The sequence below is a fragment of the Podarcis vaucheri genome (assembly GCF_965113315.1).
Source record: "Podarcis vaucheri genome assembly, chromosome: 3".
In the NCBI taxonomy this organism is placed as follows: Eukaryota; Metazoa; Chordata; class Lepidosauria; order Squamata; family Lacertidae; genus Podarcis; species Podarcis vaucheri.
Window position 1 is genome coordinate 106,965,991 of NC_138761.1, and position 20,791 is coordinate 106,986,781.

General features: G+C 41.4%; 1 protein-coding gene across 1 annotated transcript; it reads left to right on the plus strand.

Moving 5' to 3' along the window:
- Window positions 1–130: 130 nt before the first annotated feature.
- LAPTM4A (lysosomal protein transmembrane 4 alpha) lies at window positions 131–17,527 on the plus strand. Its single transcript, XM_082215669.1, has 7 exons — window positions 131–413; window positions 9,532–9,652; window positions 11,045–11,121; window positions 11,212–11,334; window positions 12,704–12,799; window positions 13,960–14,058; window positions 16,753–17,527. Exons 1-7 carry the CDS (start codon window positions 315–317, stop codon window positions 16,825–16,827), a joined length of 690 nt encoding a protein of 229 aa, XP_082071795.1. The 5' UTR covers window positions 131–314; the 3' UTR covers window positions 16,828–17,527.
- Window positions 17,528–20,791: the final 3,264 nt, after the last annotated feature.

Here is a 20,791-nt window from a genome sequence, read left to right on the forward strand (position 1 = left end):
AAGCCGATTCCCCTTCCTCCTCCCCCCCCCGCGGCCACGAGACCCAGCCTCTTTCTTTCTCCCGAGCATCGTCGTGAGGCGTCGGTGGGCGGGGCTGCATAGCCGCCGGGAGCCTCGTGAGTGGCCGGCTCGCCTGCCAATAGCGCGCCGTAGTCCCGCCCTGCGAGCTTGATAAAGGAAGCCCTTCACTTCCTGATCCGCTTGCTGATTGGTTTATCCGGACGTGTAGGGACGCTTTTAAGAGACCTCCTCAGCGCCTTCAGCGTTCCGTTCCGAGGCGAGCGAAGCGGGCCGGCGCCATTAGCGACACCGCCATGACGTTCAAGCGGGCCCGCGACCGGCTCTACAGCACCCGCTGCTGCGGCTGCTGCCATGTCCGCACCGGCACTATCATCCTGGGCACTTGGTACATGGTAAGGAAGTTCTCGCTGTTAAGGGGAAAGGGCCGCTTTTGTCCGTTCGGAGGGGTTGTGAGGTGACGTTCTGGGTGATGGGGAGCCTTTATTGCGCGTGCGCACAGTCCCGCCGTACAACGTCCTCTTTTTCCTCGGGCGCTGACGTGCCCCGTGGAGCGGCCGCGCATGCGCGTTGCCCCCCCCCCGGAGTGTTTTTCAGAACTTTGCCAGCAAATACGTAAGACCTGGGAGAGCGGCGATCCCGGAAGGAGACTGGATTGGCCGCCTGCGGTTGGTCTTCCTTAGGCATTCCTGCCTGCGAAGACTTAACTTCCTCGCTGCAAAGCCTTTTGAAAGCAACCCTGCAGCTGCGCACTTGTTGCTGTGCGTTCCCAGTTTTTCTGCCAAGTAGCTCAAGGTGACGTAGGTAGCTCTCCTCCTGATTGAGGATTTGAACTCTGGTCTCCCAGATCCTAAGGGACGCGGATGGCACTGTGGGTTAAACCACAGAGCCTAGAACTTGCCGATCAGAAGTTGGCGGTTCAAATCCCCGCGACGGGGTGAGCTCCCGTTGCTCGGTCCCTGCTCCTGTCAACCTAGCAGTTCGAAAGCACGTCAAAGTGCAAGTAGATAAATAGGTACCGCTCCAGTGGGAAGGTAAACTGCATTTCCGTGTGCTGCTCTGGTTTGCCAGAAGTGGCTTAGTCATACTGGCCACATGACCCGGAAGCTGTACGCCGGCTCCTTCAGCCAATAAAGCGAGATGAGCGCCGCAACCCCAGAGTCGGCCACGACTGGACCTAATGGTCAGGGGTCCCTTTACCTTTACCTCCCAGATCCTAATCCAAGGTGATAGCCAGTGTGGTGTGCAATGGTTAAGAGTGTTGGTCCATGATATGGGAGACCAGGATTTGAATCCCTGCTTAGCCAGGAAGCTCACTGGCTGACCTTTGGCCAGTTATCATCTCTTTCAACTGAACCTACCTCAGAGGGTTGTTGTGAGGATGAAATGGGGAGAAGGAGAACCACGTACACCACCTTGAGCTCCTCAGAAGAGAAAGGTGGTATATAAATGTAGTAAATAAATAAAACGACACCCTCTCACCTGTGAAATCTTTACACTCATGGAAGTAGTGTCGGAAAGAGACCTTCCAAGGTTTGTGTGAGAGAATTGGTTTGTGCTTCTCCTTAGGATTCTTCCCTGCTACATGCCCCTTTTGCCAATTGCACAAAGTAGAGTGGGCTCTGAGTGCTAAGCATTCGTTCTTAATCCATACTGGATTAATCCCTTTCCATACTGACTACTCAGTCTGTTTCTGGTCCTATAGTTTCTGCAGTGATGGACAGGAGAGAAGAAACACTAAAAAAATAGTTTATAATATGCTTAATTACCATTCCCTCTTGAGAATTATTTTTCATAAAATCCAGTCATCTTCTTGTTCTAAAATTGCCACTCTTCCATAGAGAATTCTGGGAGTTTCAGTTTTTGATGATAGTGGTGAGAATTCTTCTGAAGGTTCATAGTACACCTTCCCCTAAAATATAGATCCTATGGGCAGAATGAATTAGCTACTAGTTTCCAGACTCCAAACAACAGCTGAGTTCATTCTTTATTTTCAGATGCTAGTGGAGGATGTTACTGAAAGAGTTAATAAAACCAGACAATTGGAACTTTAATACTATGGAGAAAATGCTGACTGAGATAGCATTGTGGCTTTGAAACAGCAAATTGCAAGGTTGTAGTTGTGAGCGCAATTTTAATTGAAATAGAAATTAATTCACTGCTTCTTGTGAAACTTGCTACAAAGTTCATAATATATGTAACAATAGTTTCCACTTCTATAAGGAAGTGGGGAAGTCACTTAGCAGCTAGTGTTTTTTGTAGGTCAAACTCTTGCACTAGTTAGCATGGAGGGGGTTGGGGTGTGACTTCCTTGAATTTTCAACACCACTTTTATCACTTGCTTGTCTTCACAAGATCTTCTATTTTTGATGTTTTCAGCTGCTGGTACTCAGGGAAGTGTTGGCATGCAGTCAGTTGTCCTTTCCATGGTGAGGCTGACCAGTCACCCTTACGATGCTGTTTGTGTTGTCTCTTCCTTTCAGCAGGAAGAGATTGCATCTTTGTACTAGGTGGGAGGGAATATTGGGTCAATAGGACACTTCCCACACAGCAGTAGTTAGAGAAGGCGTTCCGGCATAGCATCTCATTAGCTAGGGTTCATAAATGTGCTTAACACTGGAGAGTTACTTTTTAAATCTTTCGATTCCTTGCCCCTTCCCTTGAGCCTGGCATGGGTAGGATTTTTTTAAAGAAGCAGGAAATAATCATCTTGATGCTTTCTGAGACTTTACAGCAGGGGCAAGCCCCACCCCACCCTATGCTGTAGTGTAGCGGAATCTTGCACAGAAATGACAGTTGTACATTTCATCCATTTTGACCAACCATGGCTGCTGCATTGTAGGTTTGAAGTTTGCTGTAGTTGTTCTGGCGTAGTAGGGTTCAGATTAACAAGGATTAGCTGACGTTTGGCCTTCAGGTTTTACTGGGGTACAATATTTATCTTTGGTCATGCTGGCTAGAGCTAATGGTAGTTGGAATTCCACAACATCTGGAGCACCACAGCTCAGCCACCTCTGCTGTAGGCTGTAAAAGTTAAGCCTATGCACACAAAACTATGCACTGTTGAAATAAATAGAAATTCGGGACATGCATGTTGGCATTGTCGCGAGACAGGTGGATGGCAACATAGCACTAACAAAACTGGTGTGATAGAGTTGCAGTTCCATTGAGTGTTCTTCTGTGGAAGGAGATGTCAGCTCCTTCAGATTCTATGAACTAAAGTAAACTGTAGGAAAATTTGAGATGCAGTTTCTTTCAGCTTGCTGATCTGCTTAAGTTAAAACAATGGGAACTATTGGTATTTATATTGCAACCGTATAGTGGCCTTATGGACTGTGTAGGATATTTAATGTGTTCTCTAGCTGATTGTTAATAGGACATTGTGAACTTACAAACTTCAAATTTAGAAATGGTGTTAAATGCCTGAGAAATGTGTTTTAAGTAAAGTATGTATCCAAAATGTCTTCTTTCAAAAATAGCTTTTGTGTGACTTAGGTGGTTTTGGAGAAAATTCTGGGGAAAGTACTTGGGAAGTTAAAACTTTAGATACTATAGTAAGGAAATTAAAAATACATTGACTTGAAGTTTCTGTCTTAAATGCATCCTGAAACTGGAGGGGGAAGGAGAGATAATAGTACAGAGAAGGTGATAGAGCAGGAAGATGATGAGGCTTCATATGGCTCCTTGGAGTGCTGCAGAAACTTTTTTTCCAGAAAGTAGCTGTGTCCTCAAAGCTCATACAAGCTCCTTAGCTCTTTGCTACGTGACCAATTACTATGTTGCTTGCAGATATCCTTTGAATTGCAAGGATTTTTCTCAATACTGTATGTGACAAAAGGTCTTACTCCCTGTCCAGATCAGGGTGCCTGTAGGCAAATAGGCACAGCCATCCTGAAATATGCAGTTTCATGGAATGTTATTTTCCTTTAATCTGATGTTTGGCTTAAACAAAATCCTGTTTATAGCCACCAGCAACTAGCTTTGTTCTCTTTGGCAATCTTGGCAGAGCTCGCATTCCACCTCTTTTTATTCACATAATTTACATTGGTTGCATTACAGTACGTAGTAAAATTAAAAATGTAACCAAGTGTGTGTGGATACATTATATTATTGAGATATTCAAACACTTTTCAACAAAACTGTAGGTGCATGACCTTTCCTACAGCTGTTTTTGTTTACTTTAAAACTACAGAATGTAGTTTTAAGTTGGGATCTTGATGAATAAGACAGATCAATACTCAGTTGAGGGAGGTATGTAATTATAGAGATTTTTATCCAGATATCTTTTTCACATGTTATATAGTCACATACTTATATAATGGATATAGTCATATACTTCTATAATGCATAACATTGTTAATGAGGCATATACATTGCATTAATTTTAGAATTGCAATATTTTTGCAATCCAATTCACATTTACTTAGAAGTAAGCCCAGTTGAACATTATATGATTTCTGAGTAGGATTGGGCCACACCTTGAGTTTTCATAACTAGCATAAGTCTTTAATTGTAGTTGTGCTAAATAAATGCTTTTTAAAACTGAGGGTTGTGTGTAAGACTGCAGTTTTGCTCGTGCAACAAGGTTCCATGTGCACAATGGAACTGCCCTTTCCTCTGTCACTTGAAGTCAGGACCATTATGGGCAGATTTTGGAAGAGCCGGAATGGAAGGGGAAATCCTACTGTTCAAGTGGAAATCCACTTGAGTAGCACTGGATGCAACCCTTGACCAGTGTTTGATCATATTTCACCAGTAAGTTGACCAGCTCCTATAAACCCTTTTTGGTATGGTGAGCCTGTGTTCCTCTGTTTTAACCTAGAAAAACACATTAAATGCAAGGCAAAGTGCATTTCAGTCTCTGTTCTTTGGTAAGATTATAATAGGGAAAAGTTCACTGGCTGCTTGGAACACAAATTATTACATAATGCCTGTCTATTCATGAGGCACTTTTGTTTTCTGTTTGTGTTGCGGATTATAACAAACCTATTAAGATTAGCCAAACAAAATCCTCTTTTGCAAACTTAAAGGAAAGCGTTGTGGTTCATTTTATAAAAGCATGTCTCAATTCTGTTCAATTGCTGCCATTTGATTTCCACCCCTCCTTGATGGTATGCTTTCTCAGATTTGGTATGTGAGCAATATTAAGCTAGAATACTTTAAAACAATCACATTGGGGATTTGTCTGTGCAGTTTAAATTTTTAATTCATGCTCCCTGAAAAAATAATTTTCAAAATATGAAACACATGCCATATTCATATTTTCTTAGGTGGAAAGAGTAGATTGTCAAACCATCCAAATCCTTTGAAATATTTTAAGTAAATGTAAAGCTTTTTACTACTGCATTGGACTGATAGGAAGATTTGGAGCCAAATTATTGCTTTTTATATTTTTCCAACTGTCCACGTTCATATTCAGCCTTTCCTAGATATATACCATATTTTTCGCTCTATAACACGCACTCGACCATAACATGCACGTAGTTTTTAGAGGAGGAAAATCTGTAGGCATGCCACCCGTAGGCATTTCCTCCATAACACGCACAGACATTTCCCGTTACTTTCTAGGAGGGAAAAAAGTGAGTGTTATGGTGCAAAAAATATGGTAGCTCATTTTGCAGTGAATGTAAATTCCTGTTACAAAACCCACCTCTTTGGTGAATAGAATACCGTGAAGTTTGTATTTCTAAAATATTCATTGATGGTGATCATTGAGAGATGAGCAGCGTATAATAGTATCACAATTGTCAGATACAGAATGCTGTACCTAAGTTGCTTAACTGTTGTAATAAACTGAAAAAGCTTGAGAGAGGCTTCCCAGTGTGGCTTCTGTTATTTGGGAGTCAATCTTGCTTATTACATTTTAAACTAAATATGTTGCATTGGTGATATTTGTTTTAAGGTGGGGGGAACATTTTTAATACCAGTTTGGGAGACTGAAGACAGCATAAGAATTTGTTGAAACAGCCATTTAGGTGGGAAAACATGACCTTTTATGTCACAGAACAATTTTTAGGTGGTGGAAATACTGGTCCTTAAATTGTTTAAAAATCGTTAGCAGTTTTGCAAAGTGAATATTTTATATTGACTCAATGCCTCCTGTACGTAAATATGATCTGAAGTCAACAGAGAGAGAAACTCTACATTGTGGTTGTCGGTGTAATGCCCATGGGCACCCATTTGCTTTCAGGGGGTCTTCTTTTCTGCCTGCAGGACATCCCCACCCTGTTTGAAATTAGTCTTGATACAGGCATTCTAATGTCATCAATATTGCTTGGTTGCAAAATGTGATATGGTGCCCATGAGTTTCTCCAGTTTGCTGATGTGCCCAAAGACCTCAAAAAGTTGGTGATGTTTTCAGTTAATCCGTAGGGAATGTGTCGGGAGGGGGAATGGAAGATGAAGATATTTCTTGCTGAGATTAAAAACATTTGGTGTGTCTAGTGCATCTTCACATCTTAAATTCAATCCATGGCCTTGAATTTAGTGTTCCAAAGTTTGGTGTTTTTGGAGACTGTGTTAGAAACTGAGCTATGAAAGCTAGGAGTTAAATGGCACCTTAAACATAGGTTAGGGGCACAGCAACGGAATGTCTGGATGTGCTTTTTTATAACAAGAATACAAAGCTGGAAATGAACGAGCTGCAGCTAAAAATATTATGTTCATTTTTCACATAGCCTAGTCCTTCCCTTGCTCACCCCCCTAATATTTTTAAGAGAGTCTCTTCTCCAGTCTTCAGAAAGTAGCTGGGGAGGCAGAAAAGCTCCTCTTTTCCTTCCACTCTGCAGTTTGAATCTGAAATCTTAGGCTCAGGACTGATCCCAGAGCTCAGAAACTGCTTGCATTAATGAAATTATGTGTCGCAAAATGTGCCTAGAACAATGGGAGTTTCAAACATTTTTGGGAGAGTTGCACTGGTCCCCCCCCATAACCAGAACTATGGCCAGTGCTTCTTTTGGGGGACCAGACTTAAAATATAACATTTAAGTCTGTAACACAGTGTTTCTGTAGGAGTGTACGGACATTTCGTATCCTTTGTACAACACAGGTGGTACCACCTCTGCCTTCCTTAGCTCAGGCTTTTATACCTACAGCTTGGTATCTTAATGTTTAGAAAAGTTCTCAGGAGTTAGAAAGGTCTCATCACAGCATCAATATATATTAATAGCTCAGTTACGTGTAACAAGAGTCGCTTGTGTTTCATTAAGTGTTATTACTCATACAAGTTGTTCCTTTTAGCAACCTTAGTTAGCAACCTTGCCACTTGTCTCCGCAAGGGTGATTTGCATGACAACTTGATCTGTGGGATTGTCACACAGTTTCTCATCAAGTTTCCTTCTTGCAGTGGTTTGCTCTCCAGATTTCTCTGCTTTCACTTTGTGTTGTGTGTCGGTAGCCATTTGGATAGGCAAAATAATGGAGGGTTGAATGTTCATTCTCAAGATCTTGTGGAGGTCATGTAACATAATTTGTAGTTTGTTGGGAGAACATAAGCAAATACTAGATCAGGCCAGTGGCCTGTCTAGTCCAGTATTTTGTTATTACAGTACCTAACAAGATGCTTACAGAAAACCTGCAAGCAGGCCCAGAGTGCAACACAGTGTAAGAAACTCCGATATATAAGTTAGAAATTAAATGGCTCCTTAAACCAGAGTTGCAGTCGCCAAAACGGAATGTCTAGTTGCCATTTTTGGGCAAAACTGCTTTAAAGTCTTATTTTTCAGATGATGGACTGACTGATTAATTCTCAGATAAACATCTGGCCAGTCCAGATGAAAACCTTGAGCTAGGTTAAGAACATTGAGAATTTAAAGAAGAAATGTCCCTTGATCCCAAGGACAGTCCACCTGTATATTGGCCTATTTCAACCTCTTCTTCTTAATGGTGACTTCTCCTGCTCAGGCTGCACAGAAAAAGCATCTTGGTTCTAGAAATTCATTCCAGCTGTACAGATAAAATATAACTGATAGAATTCTACATGATGCTGCATTTAGTGTGTGAAAACAGTCTAGATCCAGTGATTCCCAGGCATGTACCTCATAATGGTAGAGATGTCAGGCGCCCTTGCACCCAGGTATCTTCACTTGGTTGCAAGTAATCAATAGCCAGGTGCAAAATGCGCCTGGAGCCTAACTAATTTCAAACACTGACAACACACTCCCCTCTTGTGATTTCCAGCAACTGGCATGCAGAGGTATACTGCCTCAGACAGTGGCAGGTAGTATATAGCCATCATGGCAAATAGTCATTGGAAGGTAACCTTATCCTCTGTGAAACTTAAAACTCTCTCTTCATCGATAACTAGAAAGCATGGACTCTGCTGTGCTTGACAGCAGAACATATTCTGGAACAGCAGCTTCTGAATCTCTTCTGTCCTTTCTACTTTTACATTCCTTTCCTTTAAAAACCTCATTAAGTCCCTTAGAGACCTCAAGGACTGGCACAGCCCCATAGAAATATGCCAAGGGCAAAAGAAGGGGATTGGTCACATTTGTTGACGTGATGAAAGAAGCATAGAATTGTAGAGTTGGAAGGGATCCGAAGGGTCATCTAGTCCAACTCCCTGCAGTGCAGGAGGAGCAAGTGGAAGTAGGAAAACCATACTTTCTTTTTTTTAATCTGAGGCTTCCATGCTCTAAATGGATAAATTAAGCCCCCTTTAACTTTCTCAAGCTTGCTCACCCTGTTCCAATTAGCTGCAGTCTTGACATGTAAAGCTGAAAATGTGGAGCTTCTTAAGTGCTTACGTTGTAGAAAACAAAAAATATATAGATACAGTGGTACCTCTGGTTAAGAATGTAATTCGTTCCGGAGGTCCGTTCTTAACCTGAAACTGTTCTTAACCTGAAGAACCACATTAGCTAATGGGGCCTCCTGCTGCTGCCATGCCACCGGAGCACGATTTCTATTCTCATCCTGAAGCAAAGTTCTTAACCTGAGGTACTATTTCTGGGTTAGCGGACTCTGTAACCTGAAGCTTCTGTAACCCAAGGTACCACTATACAAGTTAAGGAGTGGAAACCAGAGTAAATACTGAGGTGAGGTGAGGGCCAACAGTGGCCTCTGCCCAATTGAATGCAGCCCTTTGCTTGATTTCTTGTGGGTGTCATGGAGCAGGAAGTAGAACAAAAAGAAAAAAGTGGGTCCGCTACTCACCACTGGCTGTTCTAGTTCTGAATGGCAAATTAGAGTTATTTTGATATCTTCAGTATGGTTGAAAGAAACTTATCTAATGTAAGCAGGCGGTCTGCTGTTTTTTAACTTTTGTATCTTCTGTCCCCCAGCTTATCAGACCTGCCAGATTTTAGACAGGGAAAAGAGTCGCTGAAATCTCGCCAGATATGACAAGTGGAAACTTCAGACACAAATGTGCTTATTAGGGAGCATTCCTTGTTGAACTTTTTGGGGTTTTGAGTAAATATACTGAGAAAGCTTTGCTATATAAGTGGTTTGTAGTTCAGTATTTTGCTTTCCCCTGTTCTCATGTAGTAGCTTTTGTTTTGTTTTTTGCAGGTCGTGAATCTGTTGATGGGCATTTTGCTGACTGTTGAAGTTACTCACCCTAATACTGTGCCAACAGTGGATATCCAATCTGAAATCATTGGTAGCTACTATCCCTCTGAGAGGGTGGCTGGTAGGTATATATTCTGGAGAGCAATGATTTTTGATATAGTATGTTGTGTGTTTTTCAGAGTACATAATTCCATATGAAAATGTGTTTTAAAATTCATTTGTGAGGTACATTAATCAGGGATCAAACACTTCACTTAGCTTGCCAAGCCATAATTTGTGGCTTTCAGTAATTTCTCCTCTTTTCTGCATATGCCAGACAACATGGGGAAACATGTCCATGTTTCTCTTTGGTGAGAAGATGATTGATTAGAAGATCCCTCACCACTCCGCAAGTCCTATATACAGGAGGTCTGTTCACACTAACCTCTCATCTTGGAACAGAAAAATGTTCATGGAAGATCTGTATAGAAAACAACACACTCCATCAGTTGGAGGCAGAAGAAACTTACCTAATGCCTTTTTCAGCTAAGAATTATGCTTGTGACTAAGTGTTGCCTAGCATGCTGTTTTCCAACTTTCTTCAGACAAATAAAACCTGGCAAAGTATCTTCTATCTCAAGTGATAGTAAACAGTATCTTATTCTATTTGTGTAGAGTCAAGCTGACTTGGTCAAAAAATTGATAAGCAGGAAATGCTGACTGAAACTCAGTTGGGCTTCAACTGGTGGGTCTGGACTCGCTAGTGAACCATGGCCTGATCCATGGTGGGCCACAACAAGAGCACTGCCGCTACGCAGTTATATTGTAAAAGATTAAGAAATGGGTCTCCAAATGCATGTTTGGGTCAAAGGTGGGCCATGGGTCTGAAAAGGTTGAAAGACAGCTGCTCTAAAATCCACAGCAGAAGTCAAGGTGCTCCCTCCCTAACAAATGACACTGAGATGCTCAGCAGAATAGCATTGCAAAGCTGTATAACAACGGTGAAACTATAGAGAACATAAAAAGAAAATTAAGTATTCTTAAGGAATATGCTTTGTTAAACTAGCTTCTCCCCTTGCAAACCAGCTTTCCTAAAATAGATAAAATAATTCATTGTGGTGAAAAATTCGTGAGTGTTAAAATTTGTCAAAGATGTAGAGTGTTCTGGTAGATTAGAGGTGGGCTCCATTATGCCTCTATATTAACTTTTATGCCTACATACTGATAGATTGTCAGTGCGCTGCAATATCCCCTTTATGTGATAGAAATTCTTCATCATATTGTATATTTAAAATAGTGGTTCAAAAAGCAGTTACTAGAAAGGCCTACAATACTCTTGATCGCATTTCTGAATTTTTTTTCTTCCTTCTGCTACATTCTGATGCACTCTTCTGTTAACCAGTGCACAGTGCGTTTGCCATTTATGTTAATTTTCACTCCATTTTGCGAGGTACTTAATTGGATGTTCAACAAATATAAATCCTTGATGTACTTTTATTGTTAAAAATGACTCTTGGTGTTTTTCTCCCACCAGAAAATGCATGTGTTCTCTTTGCTATCTCGCTCCTCATGTTCACAATAAGTGCTATGATGGTGTATGGAGCAATTGCTGTAAGTATATATGAATGGTTTTCAGCACTAAACTTTCCTCGATTCGATTCACTTCAGAATTAATGAATTCTTCCTGTTTTGCCCTTTTAGCATCGAGTTGGCTGGCTGATTCCATTCTTCTGTTACCAGCTCTTTGACTTTGTTCTCAGCTGTCTGGTGGCTATAAGTTCTTTGACATACTTACCAAGAATAAAGGACTACCTGGATCAGCTGGTAAGTGTCTAAATGTAAATGGTGTATTCTGATACGGAGACAAATTTATTATTTTCGTGATGAAGGGGATGCTTTATCAGAGTTTGATATGCAGATAAAGGCTGAGTTCGCATGGTGAGAATGAGCTGCAGAGAGCCTTGAGCTTATGTGCTCCCCCTCCTTCTCCCCCTTGGCCACAATGAGCAGTTTGGGAGCTTTCATGTCTAATTTATAATTACTCTAGCTTGTAATATAAAAATTAACACTGAAATTAACACTGTGTGTGTTTGAAACAAGCTGGCTTTAGATCATGGGTTATGAAGCTGGCTTGCTTGCAATGTAGACTTGATGCTAAACTGGTTAATAAACATTGGAAGCAAAAACTTCCAAACTCATGGCTGTGTCAGAGGAGCAGAGGGAAATAAGGGAGTGGCTTGCTGTGGCTCATTCTTACAGTGACTTCCATACATGCCCAGTATGTTTGTATCCTGACTTCTGTACAGTGGTGCCCCGCAAGACGAATGCCTCGCAAGACGAAAAACTCGCTAGACGAAAGGGTTTTGCGGTTTTTGAGCTGCTTCGCAAGACGAATTTCGCTATGGGCTTGCTTTGCAAGACAAAAACGTATTGTGGTTTTTGCAAGTTTGTTTCCTTTTTCTTAACACCGTTAATACAGTTGCAACTTGACTTCGAGGAGCAACTCATAGAACGCGGTGTGGTAGCCTTTTCTGAGCTTTTTGGTGGTTTTTGAAGCTTTTCCAAAACTTTTCCGACACCGTGCTTCACAAGACGAAAAATTCGCTGGACGAAAAAACTCGCGGAACGAATTAATTTCGTCTTGCGAGGTACCACTGTATTTCTAAAGAAAATTTCTACATCTGTTTGTTTAACAGCAGGTGTTCTCTCTTATATCATATTGGTTAAAATATATTTACTAGCTATATTTCAGTGGATGAAAATTGCAGCTTCGTTGAATGTCATTATAACTTTAACTCATTTTTAAAAGAACAAGGTCTGATGTCCTTTTTCTGGTTATGACTGGTGTATTCCTCCCTTCTGAAACTTTTGAGGAAAATCTTTGTGTGTTGGCCTTGGATTCCATGCTAATGGAACATCCTAATGACTTCCTCCTTGCTTCCTAGAATGGATCTGTGTCATATTTAAATACGTCAGGAGACTTGTATGGGCCTGCCTTCTGTGGTGCCAAAGCAGAGGTGTATCTGTCACAAGCTAAATGGATACTCTATGAAACTGTTTTCATTTCATCTAATTTTCTTTACAAATAAAGTAGAGCTTAAGAAACATAGTTTAAGTACAAAAGATAGCTTTTGAAGTTGTTGAATAACATTATCCTGGTCTAGATTTAAAACACTTCTATTTCCTTCATTAGCCAGAGTTTCCGTACAAAGATGACCTCCTTTCCCTCGATTCAAGCTGTCTTCTGTTCACTGTTCTGGTGTTTTTTGCCTTGGTGATCATCTTGAAGGTCAGTTTTTGGATACTATACATTGCATCTTTTAGGGAACACTAGAGTTGTTGCTGAATTTTCTCTCTAGTCTTCAAGTGTTTAACTTATGGCTAAGTAAACAGGGTTTATAGCAAGTAGAGATTAGTGTGCTAATTCCCTTGTTAGCTAAAAGACATTTTTTTGAAGTACTTGAGGTTCCCTGTGTTTTAGACACATTTTTTTTCCTGAACTATACATTGCAAGTACATGGCATCCATACAGTATAAAACTATGTGCTTAGATTGGAGATAATCGATTTTCATGCCTGGTTTTATGTGATAGTCATATGGCAGGCAGGTATAGTTTGCCTAAATGCCCTGGTGGACTAAGTTCAGGAACCTGGAAGACATAATTAAGTATACAGGCGAAAGATTTCCCACCCACTTCTAACAATTAGAAGGCAGCCTCTTTGCAGCACCAGGTTACCTAGTTAATACTGCTTTCCTCTTTGTTCCATCATCCAGGAAAGGGTCCACACTTTCTAGACAGTGGAATGCATCAGGAGTTACTGGCCTGTCTTTTTAATTTTCTGCCTACAAATTAGCTTGGGGACAGGTGTGGAGGTCTGTTGCATAAAGCTTTTCCGCTCAGAGAGGCATGAGATAATGGATGCACTCAACACCATCCCTTTACTACTTCAGTTTGGTAATTTCAGCTCCTTTCATAGCAGTTTCAGAATCTAGTCTAAAAGCTTTCTGTTTGGTGCACTGGACCTGTCTTTTTAAGCATAAAGAGTACACAATCACAGTTAGGAACTGTTGAAACAATTAAATTCCATCTTCCCTGCAATTCTGAAGTTTACATTCCTCTGTGCTTTGTTTTGTTCTCCATATACATTATGCTGATGTTGGCATGCTATCCAGCTAAAATGAAGGTATTTTAATTTGATGCAATAGAAGTGCTGGCTCAGTGACAACAAGGTGTTTGTGCTGTAGTTTTAGCTGTAGCAGCCTTCAGTTCCTTAGAAAATGATAGCACTTACTTTGTGCTGGAATAAACAACTAAATAAGCTTACATAGCATGTCTGCTAAATGGTATGTATGTATGTATGTATGTATGTATGTATGTATGGTCTTCCTAGAAATGTAATTCACAAATCTGCTATTTATTATTTTAAATTTTTGTTTGTCCTCTTGCAGGCCTACCTAATTAACTGTGTGTGGAATTGCTATAAATACATTTGCAACAGAAACTTGCCTGAGATCGCAGTGTACCCTGCATTTGAAGCACCTCCACAGGTAAAATCTTGACAAGACCAAAATAAGCCGCCAGTTATAATTTTGCGTGACAGGGCTGATGACATTATATGTCTTTGAACCAGAGGGTCAGCAAACTTTTTCAGCAGGGGATCGGTCCACTGTCCCTCAGACCTGGGGGGGGGGGGGGGGCTGGACTATATTTTGAAGGGAAAAAAGAATGAATTCCTTTGCCCCACAAATAACCCAGAGATGCATTTGAAATAAAAGCACACATTCTACTCATGTAAAAACACCAGGCAAGCCCCACAAATAACCCAGAAATTCATTTTAAATAAAAGGACACATTCTACTCATGTAAAAACAAGCTGATTCCCAGACCATCCATGGGCTGGATTGAGAAGGCGATTGGGCTGGATCCGGCCCCCGGGCCTTAGTTTGTCTACCCATGCTTTGAACCAACTTCATTTTTTACAAGTGCCAAATTAGCATTCTTCCGTCAAGCATTAGTGTCTGGATGCAAAATGCAACAACATGAAAAATCTGATAGCTACAAGCTTTGGTATCAAACTGACAGCAGTGTATTAAGGCAAATGTTATATAATGGCCTAGTTTGCATATTCGGGTTAGCCAACCCTGGGACTATGTAAACATACAAGCTCCCAGAAAGGAGATTGCAACTGCTGTACTCTTCCCTGGACCTTTTCACTACAACACCATGCTGAGTTGAGCTAAGGCGTGTCTTAGTGTGTTATTCAAAGATGGGTTTCTGGTTAAGCTTTCTCCAGGCAAGCTGTGAGTTTCAACCAAGTGGTGGTCTTGGTTACAGCTTGTGGTTAGTGTGGAGAGAACTTTACCCATGAGCTTGAAAGAGTATTTCAACGAGGAGCAAAACAGCTGCAAGTTCCTATCCAGGAGCCCACATGGTCAGAGTTTTGCTATGCCATGATTTGGGCTAGCATGATGCACAAACAGCCACTGCAAACATTTTATGGCAAGGCCACAGCTACTCTTAACATTGAGAAACAGTGAAGCAAATGAAAAACGTTTGGCAACTCCAGATCAATGAATTTTTCTGGAATCTTAAGAAGTTTTAAAATTCCACTCATCATTTATGGCCTGAATACATCTGACAAATGATTAAATTAGTAGCTGTTTCAAATTGTATCTATTACTAAAGCAGTACAATTCTTGCAATAGCTGTAATGGGTTTCCCTGTGTAAGCATCTGCTGTAATGTATGTTATAACAGAACAACAAATGCTTACATGAAGTGAAATAGGGAAGACTTTTATTTTAGTATTTATCTTTGTGAGTGTGTGATTCTAAAGGAAAGTGAACTTTCCAGGAGGGATGCCTCCGAAATCACATTTTTCTCTTAACTATTATTTATGCTGTCACTCTTGAGGTGGAGTAGTCACCCCCAAGCAACATACTTTCTTTGATTTCTGTGATAAAGTAGTAGCACAAAATGTGAGCAGTTTTCATTTTATGCTAATTTGCAATCTTTCGACATTGGGTGAAGGTCTTTGCAAGTCCACTCGTGTAACACCAGCCAGGTACTTGCATGACCAGGAGACACAAAGTGATAGCTTCATCTAAAATGTTTATGTTAAGCATAAAGATATTCTGAATCTGTGGATTTATTGTCGAACTCTTAACTGCAGGTATCTTGACACACTGTTCAGCAATAAGCCACTTTGTTCTGTGGCCTGTCTTTCGAAGACAGAGGTCCTCTGGCTGGGTCGGGATGGTATGGGGATGAGGAACCAACTCCCTTCTCTTGCAGGGGCCCAATTAGTGCCATTGCCTTCCGTTAAGAGTTTGGGTGTAATCCTTGACGCCTCCCTTTCCATGGAGGCGCAGGTTACAGCAACAGCCAAGGCGACATTTTTCCACCTTCGCAGTTGGTCCCTTACCTTTCCTGCCCCGACCTAGCCACAGTGATCCATGCGACGGTCACCTCCAGGCTTGACTACTGTAATTCGCTCTATGCGGGGCTGCCTGTGAAGCTGTCCCAGAAACTCCAGCGGGTGCAGAATGCTGCAGCGAGGCTCCTCATGGGGTCTCTGCCATGGGAGCATATTCACCCAGTGCTTTTCCAGCTGCACCTGGCTCCCAGTGGAGTACAGGGTCAGATGTAAGATGCTGGTTTTGACCTTTAAAGCCCTATATGGCCTAGGACCCTCGTACCTATGGGACCGCCTCTCCCGGTATGTCCCACGGAGGACCTTAAGGTCCATAAATAGCAACAATCTAGAGGTCCCTGGCCCTAAGGAAGTTAGATTAGCCTCAACCAGAGCCAGGGCTTTTTCAACACTGGCTCCCGCCTGGTGGAACGCTCTGTCTCATGAGACCAGGGTCCTGCACGATCTGATTTCTTTCCGCAGGGCCTGTAAGACAGAGTTGTTCTGCCTGGCCTTTGGCTTGGAGTCAATTTGATTCCCTCCCCCTCTTTCTTTTTTCCTTTCTCCTCCTGTGATGAGGCTGCATTTTAATGTTATAATGTTGTATTTTAATCTTGTTTTTAAGTTGTATTCATTCAACTTGTTTTTATTATTGCTTGTTAGCCTCCTTGAGCCTGGCCTTGGCTGGGGATGGCGGGGTATAAATAAAATATTATTATTATTATTTATTAAAAACACATAGCAGTGAAACTTTCTCAAGAATATCTAAAATTGATTTCTCAACTTCCTCATATATATGTATATTTAAAATCTGTGTTTCCCTTCTATAGTATGTCCTGCCAACCTATGAAATGGCAGTAAAGATGCCAGAGAAGGAACCTCCACCTCCTTACATACCTGCCTGAAGAAAACTGAAAACTTGTGGTTGAACACCCGTACCAGCTTCACTTTTTTATATTGCCAGACTGCTTTAATATTCAGGGCTTTAGGTGCAAAGCTACATGGTTGAGAGGCATTTGATATAACTTTACTAAAATCCATATGAAAATCATCCCCTTGCCAGTAGTTTTTAATTTCATTGATCATCTCAATCATTTTACAGTTATGCCTTAGGGTTTAATTCTGCAAGTACCTCTATATTTGTATATAACTTCATTCATATGCATTTACGTTTTCATTTAATTTGATAAATAAGGATTAGTATTGGACGTAGGTGTTCACATGATCAGGCATTTTACAAATACGGATTAGTTCTGAAGGACAATCTGATCAGTTGGCAAGATAACAGCTTGTGTTTTTCTTCTTCATTTATATTGTAGTGGGAAGTTCAGATGTGGTATACGATATATATATATATACACATGCATATGTATATATATATTTACTTGCACTTTCTCTTACCTTTCTTTATTGTTACTCAATGCCTTGAAACAGTATGTTCAGGAAGCCTAAAGCTGGCACTAATTTGAAGTTTTTCCTATATGCTGTGAATGCAGCAAAAGTGCAGCAAGAAATTACATTTGTGTCAGTTGCATGCTTCCAATCTGTGTGCATTTCCATCTTTGTTTATAAATGATGTTTAATAAAATCTTGTTAAAAAAATAATCCAGTGGTGTATTTCATTTGTTGTGTTCATTAAAATAATTCTTGATTTTTTTTTGTCTGCTAAAATAAAACTCATACTTTGAAATCAGTCCTGTAGCTTCAAGCAAAAACAATTGCCAGAGAATATACATTCATTTTTCATTGCGGTGGTATAAGAAATTGATTTCATATCTCTTTTCTTTTGTGCCAGAGCTAAGTCTATTTCACCATTGGAGCCAGAGACAAATGTTATTAGCTGTGGGTTGACATAGGAGACAGAGTTCAGTAGTATCTCATGTTCTGTTTATCTGAAGGCATAGCTTGGATTCTCTATCTCACTCTCTCTCTGTGTGTGTGTGTGTGTGTGTGTGTGTGTGTGTGTGTGTGTGTGTGTTTGAGATACAGAGAGAGAAAGAGAAAGTAAAAAATAAAGCTATCAATGCAGTTTTAAATACAGTGGTACCTCGGGTTAAGAACTTAATTCGTTCTGGAGGTCCATTCTTAACCTGAAACTGTTCTTAATCTGAAGCACCACTTTAGCTAACGGGGCCTCCCGCTGCCACTGCGCTGCCGTAGCATGATTTCTGTTCTCATCCTGAAGCAAAGTTCTTAACCCGAGGTAATATTTCTGGGTTAGCGGAGTCTGTAACCTGGAGTGTATGTAACCCAAGGTACCACTGTACTGTATTGCCCCGAATATAAGCCGCATCTTTAAAATTCATGGGGGGGGGGGGGAGACAATACTTGAATATAAGCTGCTCCCTTAAAATTCCACAGGCACTCACACCCATTCCGTTTTACAGTATGTCTGTTTCAGCAGCGATATTGTGAAGGCCAATTTTTGTAAGGTCACGAATTGTAAGCCGCACTTTCACAGTTGGAATTTGGGGGGAAAGCATGACTTATATTCAGCCCAATACGGCAATATGTTTGGCTGTGGGGTGATGGCAGATGTAATATTTTGCAGAATATGCTTTAACTATGTATTAAAAACATGGACTGTTAATTTTAGCAATACTTGCTTTACACACTTTGAAGTCAAGGCGTTGGGTTTCCCATTTTCTGTCTGTGCATGTGCTTCCTATGTCTCTCGAGTCACATTAAAATTGCATATGAGCGTTGGCTGGGATTGTGAGGTGGGCACCATTCTTCAAGAGGGGGTTGGGTTATAAGGACTGTCTCCTGCTTTGGTTGAATTGTTAAAAGGCAGTCAGATCTCAGGGTTTCTTCCTTGTAGATCTTTGGCTCCTCAGTGATCTCTCCCCCCCCCCCCAGTCTTCCTAAAAAAATCTCAACAACTTTGGCCCAGTGGGTAGATCATCTCCAGTTTTTTTATACTGTGAGTAGACAGTATACTGTGACAGTCTGTTGGGAGTTGGTCATCTCTGCTCTAAATGTTAGGGCATGCTTGGGGAAGCACCTTCAATAGACTTGTCCACCCTTGGAGAGAGTGGGAACATGGGTAAAGACTACTCCAGAGATTTCCCCCGCCTACCACCAACTGTCCTTTGGGAGAGGATCCCAGGAGAGAGCTGGGTGGCTGACAAAAGTCCATCTCAAAGCCTGGTCTGGATGGAAGGAGAGATAAGCTCCCTCTTCGCTGTTATGGTCCCAATCCAATATCCCTTAGCTGCTTTGAAGAAGACCTTGGGAGGAATTCAGTGTTGCACTAAGGTGATCATTCCATTAAGGGAAGCATTTTTGGTTTGCTAGATAGAACAACCCTACCTCCTTCCCCCCTACATACTATTATGGAGGTTCTCCCAACCCCTACCCCCCAAGCCAATTTCAGGAGGCCTAGGGGATTAGAGGGGGGGGACTCTGTTACAGAAGCCCTTATGCAGGTGATGGGACTCCTTAGCTGAATCCCATCCCCAATATAGATCTGGTTAATGTCTAATTTGGCCTTCAGGACATTGCAACATGTATATTTTCTTTTCCCATAACCATAAAACAGGTGTGAGGTGCACGCTGGGTATCTGAAGTTCAGATACAGAATTCTGCTATAAACAGTTCACAGCGATCTCCCAGTCTTCAAAACAGATTCCTTTCTGTTTGTGCTATCTACTTTCAAGAGGGTGTTCAGGTTTGGTAGGTAAAAACACAGCCCTGAATATGCACATCAACTTTAACGGCAATATCTCAATCTCCATGGCAGATGCTAAATAAACATTACTTTTGCAGTGTTCCCCATACACCTTTTAAAAACAGGTGCAAGGAGGGGTTCAGTTGGTCTTCAGATCTCAGAACTGCTGTTAAACATATTGACTCCCAGGCTAATACCTCAATCTTCAGGGTAGATATTGCACTGTGCTGTACGTTTCAATTTTTCTGGCTTTACTTAAAAGGCTATCCAGAACAGACCCATTAAAATTAATGGACACGACTGACTTAGGCCCATTGATTTTAGTGTGTCTACTCTGGTTAATACTCTGGCTGCAACCCTCTGATATGATGGCATAGCCCTCTGATGCTGTCATGATGGGCTCACCTCTTGAATACTTTTCTGTTCTTATGTACATACCTGTGCTTGCGAGAAGTCTGGTTATATTTTTAGGAAGCAGGAGGATTTCAGCTCCATTTGTATCACTGACGTGGATCCTCAGGACTTCTGAATGTGGACTGTTGGTCGTCTTGGGAGTTTATACGAGGGTGGTCCATCCATGTAAACAAGCCAAGACTTGCTCCTTGGCTCTCTGTCGATGTGCCGAGAACAACATGTGCAACTTCATTGCCATTATCTAAACACTGATTTGCTTGAATGTGACTTACCTATATTCAGCATGCAGCAGGCATGTTGAGGTCAGAGAAGGTATGGGAACTTTGCTAAAAGGGCCGTCGGGCAGAAGGATGCAGAAAGTCCCGGGTTCAAGCCCTGACATCTCCAGATCCTTGCCTGAAACCTTGGGAGAGCTGCTTTAAACATTACTTGAGTAGTTTAGGCATTGCTGAGTTAGATGAACTAGTGTTCTGACACAATTCAAGCCAGCTCCCTAGGTTCTTCCAAAAAGGTGATACTATTTTACTTTCCAATTAACTGATCACTTTAAATCTCTCAAGTTAGTTTGAAATGCATGTATGAATTTTCCCAAAGATATTTGGACAGGGGGTGGTGGGGAGATAAATTCACTTTCCTGGTTGTCACCTATGAATTTAAATCGGATGCTAGTGCCGATGAATTAAATACATTCTTTTCCTACCCTGTCCTGCGTTTTTCTTGGATACTGGCTTCCCTTTGTGCCCTGTTTTCACTGCAGCTGATCCCCTTGCTAAGTTGAAGTTGGC